We start from the raw sequence: 4,997 nt of genomic DNA, 5'->3' as shown, positions 1-4,997 counted from the left end.
TCTTTTAGAGATTGACTGGTTTGCTTTATTCGATTTCTCCCCCACCCTCCCAGTGGTACAACCTTAGGATTCGCAAAGTGCTTGTACTGCAGAAGAGGATGGGGGTACCCAAGAAAATAACCGCAAATCCCAAAAATTCTTTTACTTCTACCATTTTTGCTACATCAGTTGGGGAAGAAGAGCAGAAGAATGCAAGCCATACATGTTGCTAAGGGAACAGGAAGTTTAGAGAAGAACTGGAGTGAACAGCAGAGACAGTGCTTCTTCTCACAGGTCAGATCCCATGACTTCTTTGATCCAGGGAAGGTAGTTGGCAATTCGGGTATAAACTCCAGGAGGGAAGTGATTGCCAAAGGACACGATTCCTTGCACCACACCATGGCACACCATGGGACCTCCGGAATCACCCTGTGGAAGGACAGAGAACAGGAATGGCACTGGACCTGAAAGATTCTAGTTTTGATTTATCCTTCTCCGTTGGATAAATCATTCCCATGATGAATTATAATAATAATATAATAATAATAATAATATACTTTATTGTCATTGTACATAGTACAACAAAATTAAAGATGCAATCATTTAAAGATGCAATTAAAGATGCAATTATGCACCTTTTCTTCTCACCAGACTGGATCCATACAATGTACACCTTTTACAATACAATCTTTTTTGTCAATGTGCATTATTAAGCACATCAACGATATACCTTGTTCTAGTAAGCTGCATAAAAGATGTATGCATGATGCAAAGAAACTGACAAGCACTTTTTCAAATACAGTGGAATGGGAGTTCAAATGTATAGACAGGCTGAACAGCAGATTTACATGTAACATGATGAAGATGTTTTAAGTTATGCAAAACAAAACAAAATAACAGGCTAAGGTTATAAGGTCAACAGTTGTTTTGATTTAATTAAGGGGGGAAAGGACACCAAAGCAATAAATATGTCCAAATAGGGAATAAGTGTGTAAAGGCGTATTTTCTAATTGTTGGAAGTAAACTGAACTTCCATTCCAGTGTATTTGAAAAAGTGTGCCTTGCACACAAAAGCTCATACCTTGAATAAACCTTTGTTGGTCTTAAAGGTGCCACTGGACTCCAAATTTGTTCTACTGCTTCAGACCAACACGACTGACCACGTGGAACAATCTTAATGTAATAATGTAATATCGAATGTACCACTAGATGTAATGTCGAATCGACCACTAGAGAGAGCAAAGTACATGCGGAACAGAAACCCCCCCTCAAAGCACACACGTGCAAGGGAAATCAGGATGCAGGAAAGCCAATTGACTCCACAACTGCAAAAAGACAAAAGGAGGGCAGACGCACGGAAGAACTGTGCCCAAACAGAGCCGAGTGCTTGTGGATCGGCTGCCGACAAAACCAGCAGTGAGCCGAGCGTGCATTAAAATCCCACCAGGACAGGCACAGATTTTCAACTTGCTCATGAAGGGTGTGGTTCTCACCTAAAGAGCTCTGGGGACTGTGTGCCCTGCTGGCACTGAAGGGAACAAGGATGCGAAACATCAAGCCCTGCGATTAGCACACAGTATGATGGAACTTCTGGGTGTGCTGGGGGTGGTGTAGAAACTAGGAAGCTGGCTGTGATAGACTGCGAGTGGAAGATTCTGAAGCATCCGCTGTTCTCATCACTGGAGCCCAACCTCCACTTGCTACATCACCCCCACCCCCCAATCCAGAGCTGGCGAATGCAGTTTCCGGGCCTGGCCTCCGTCCCAACCTCCTGTGCCCTTGCGCTTGGCCCTGCTGCTTCCAATGAAAACTTTGCAAAAATGCAGCCCTCCTTTTAGAAACATCAACTCTGAAAATGTCAACATCTGAAATTTCATGTCTGGGTTTTAAATTTGGGGTGGGTAGATACCTAAAGAGTTCTGAGGACCGTGTGCCTTGCTGGCACTGAAGGGAACAGGGATGCGAAACATCGAGCCCTGCGATTAGCACACAGTATGATGGAACTTCTGGGTGTGCTGGGGGTGGTGTAGAAACTAGGAAGCTGGCTGTGATAGACAGCGAGTGGAAGATTCTGAAGCATCCACCGTTCTCATAACTGGAGCCCAACCTCCGCTTGCTACATCACCCCCGCCCCCCCCAATCCGGAGCTGGCGAGTGCAGTTTCCGGGCCTGGCTTCCGCCCCAGCCTCCTGTGCCCTTGCGCTTGGCCCTGCTGCTCCCAATGAAAACTCTGCAAAAATGCAGCCCTCCTTTTAGACACGTCAACTCTGAAAATGTCAACATCTGAAATTTCATGTCTGGGTTTTAAATTTGGGGTGGGTAGATAGAAATTAATGGGGCTGCGGCGGCTCAGAGGTTAAGACGCTGAGCTGCAGACCAAGAAGGTCTTTAGTTCGGCAGTTCGAGACCCGGGTGCCGCACGACGGAGTGAGCTCCCGTCTCTGGCCCCAGCTCCTGCCAACCTAGCAGGTCGAAAGCAAGACATTGCAAGTAGATAAATAGGTACAGCTTCGGTGGGAAGGTAACAGCATTCCGTGCGCCTCAGCATCTAATCATGCTGGCCACATGACCGCAGAGAAGTCTTCGGACAGCGCTGGCTCTTCAGCTTGGAAACGGAGATGAGCACTGCCCCTAGAGTCAGATTTGACTGGCTATCGAGCAAGAGAAACCTTTACCTTTATATAGATATTATTTTTTAAAGCCTCGTGGGGCATCAGGAAGAGGCCTCGGGCCCCCAACTCTCAAGCTCAGCGGGGGCGCCCTGAGCGGGCTGCCCCCCGGCATTTGAAACGGTTTGTTATCATCTGAACGGAGGTTCTCACAAGTCCAGATTTGCCTTGTTCCAGTTGATGGACCTGATTTTAATCGTCTTAAGTTCCCACATCCAACACCCTTTGTGTTTCTTTAATGCCCTGAACCCCAAGAGCTGCGACATCCCCAGCACCGACCTGGCTTGTATCCCGTATCTGGTTGTGGCTGCCGGCACAGATCATTCCGTCGTTGAGCTCCGGGTAAAACCGCATGCATTTCTTGCGGCTGACAATGGTGATGTTGGTCTCAAAGAGTTTTTCGGTGAGCTGGTCTCGATCGATCAGACCCCACCCCGACATGCTGCACGGCACCCCTGCGGGGAGATCGCTGCTGGACCTTGGCAAGGGCACTGTCTGGACGTATTTGTTCAGGGTGGCTTTGGACGTCAGCTGGGAAGAGAAGCGGGAAAGCGTCATGGTCCCCTGCTCCTTGTGAAGCCCACAAGGGATCTGGAAACTCACGAGGAAGTGTGGATTTGGGTAGGGCCCAAGTCTGATTTTTAGAAAGCAGGTTTTTAGTCCTCCTGGCAGGGGAAACAGAGAAAGTGTGTCTGCCCTGAAGCATTATGGGTGTATGGCTCTTTTTGTAGCAGGAACTCCTTTGCATATTAGGCCACACACTCCTAATGTAGCCAATCCTCCAAGAGCTTACAGAGCTCTTCTTACAGGGACTACTGTAAGCTCTTGGAGGATTGGCTACGTTAGGGGTGTGTCGCTTAATATGCAAAGGAGTACCTTCTACAAAAAGAGCCCCCTCCCTTTCTGGGACGCGGACTTGTTTCATTTAAAATACATATGCCCTGTCTTTCCCCTTCAAAAGAAGCACCCCGCTTCCGATCTCTCTTTCTTCTCTCTGAAAACCAGGCTGTAATGATTATCGACTTCCGAAATGTTTATTAACAACTCCGTGTTTTTGTAAGTTGAGTGTATATTTGGTTCTATTCCTAAAGTTGGAGTCCAAGGGTTAAGAAACAAAGAGAGAGAGAAAGGTGTGTGCTGATTGGTTGTGCAAAGAGAGAGAGAGAATGCTGATTGGATGAAGAAGGAAAGAAAAGGTGGGTTTGTGAGGCTGCTGAGGAGACAGTTTGAGTGAGATCTGGGGAAAGGGGGAGTGAGAGAAAGGTTCTGGGGAGAAAGTCTGAGGATGTTGTTAGTCTGGTAGAAAAATATACAGCAAGTGAGAGTTCCTGTGTGGAACATAGTAGAGTGTTTATAGCTTCCTTGAAACAGCAAGAGTCCAGTAGCACCTTCAAGACTAACAGAATTTGTGGCAGTGGACGAGCTTTCATGAGTCACTGCTCACTTCTTCAGATACAGGTAGAATGTGAGTCGATCTGTCCTTCTATCTCGGTTTCGGATTCCGAATGACAATAGCAGGTGAATGACAATATCAGGCATGATTGGATTACGTGTGATATGCAGAGGGGTAGTAGGTGTGGAGAAATCAGCATTGGTAATGAGACAGGAAACCTAGGTCTTGATTCAGTCCAGGAAGATGCATTGTCTTGAGCTTCATTATCCGTTGCAATTCAGCAGGCTCTCTTTCTAATCTCCCTCTGAAATTCCTTTGTTAGAGATCTGCTATTCTTAGGTCAGCAAATGAATGTCCTGGAAGATTAAAAGGTTCCCCCACCACGCCACCAGTGCTCCCTCTAAACTGTGTAGTCTTGTGAGCAAAAATTCTACTTTGTGAGCTACTGGCTTAAAGTTGTGAGCAAGTGATTTGGCTACTACATAAATCAGTTTGCTCTGGAGCCATTCTTCCTGAGCTAAAACAAAAATGTGTGAGCTGGAGACTAAAAAACTGTGAGCTAGCTCACACTAACTCAGCTTAGAGGGAACACTGTCCCCCACTGGTATTTGGAGGTTGTGGTTTCTAATGTCAGACTTACGTCCATTTATTCTTTGTCATGGGGACTGGCTATCTTGACATAGCTCCTTGAGTGTGTGGGGCTCCTACAAGGGCCCAAAGACAGACTCCTAGTAGGCTGTGTGAACTGTGGCATGAGGGTGCGTGTGAAGGGAAAGTAAAATTCTGAGTGGCTTGGTAATTTACCTCTCACCTGAGCATGTTATAATTGACATATTTGGCAACAACCTTAACTGGAACTTTAGAACTTTAGAACTTTAAGGTTCTCATGTTTTGAAAAACAAAATGAGGACATATTTCCTGACTGACTACTTCAAACGAGTGATCACTATGGCCGA

General features: G+C 46.3%; 1 protein-coding gene across 1 annotated transcript in view; it reads right to left on the bottom strand.

Annotated features, from left to right (window-relative positions):
- Positions 1-4,997, bottom strand: part of LOC107120597 (mast cell protease 1A-like) — an 11,826-nt gene continuing 6,829 nt past the window's right edge. The window contains exons 4-5 of the mRNA XM_015423327.1: positions 2,928-3,179; positions 1-408 (exon numbers count right to left, since the gene is read on the bottom strand). Of these exons, the coding sequence (XP_015278813.1) occupies positions 268-408; positions 2,928-3,179 (393 nt within the window). The 3' untranslated portion in view covers positions 1-267. The remainder of the gene's footprint in view (positions 409-2,927; positions 3,180-4,997) is intronic.

Source organism: Gekko japonicus, unplaced genomic scaffold (assembly GCF_001447785.1).
Source record: "Gekko japonicus isolate JY-2015 unplaced genomic scaffold, Gekko_japonicus_V1.1 scaffold1449, whole genome shotgun sequence".
In the NCBI taxonomy this organism is placed as follows: Eukaryota; Metazoa; Chordata; class Lepidosauria; order Squamata; family Gekkonidae; genus Gekko; species Gekko japonicus.
The sequence above is the reverse complement of the archived record's forward strand: the minus strand, read 5'-3'. Positions and strand labels throughout refer to the sequence as shown.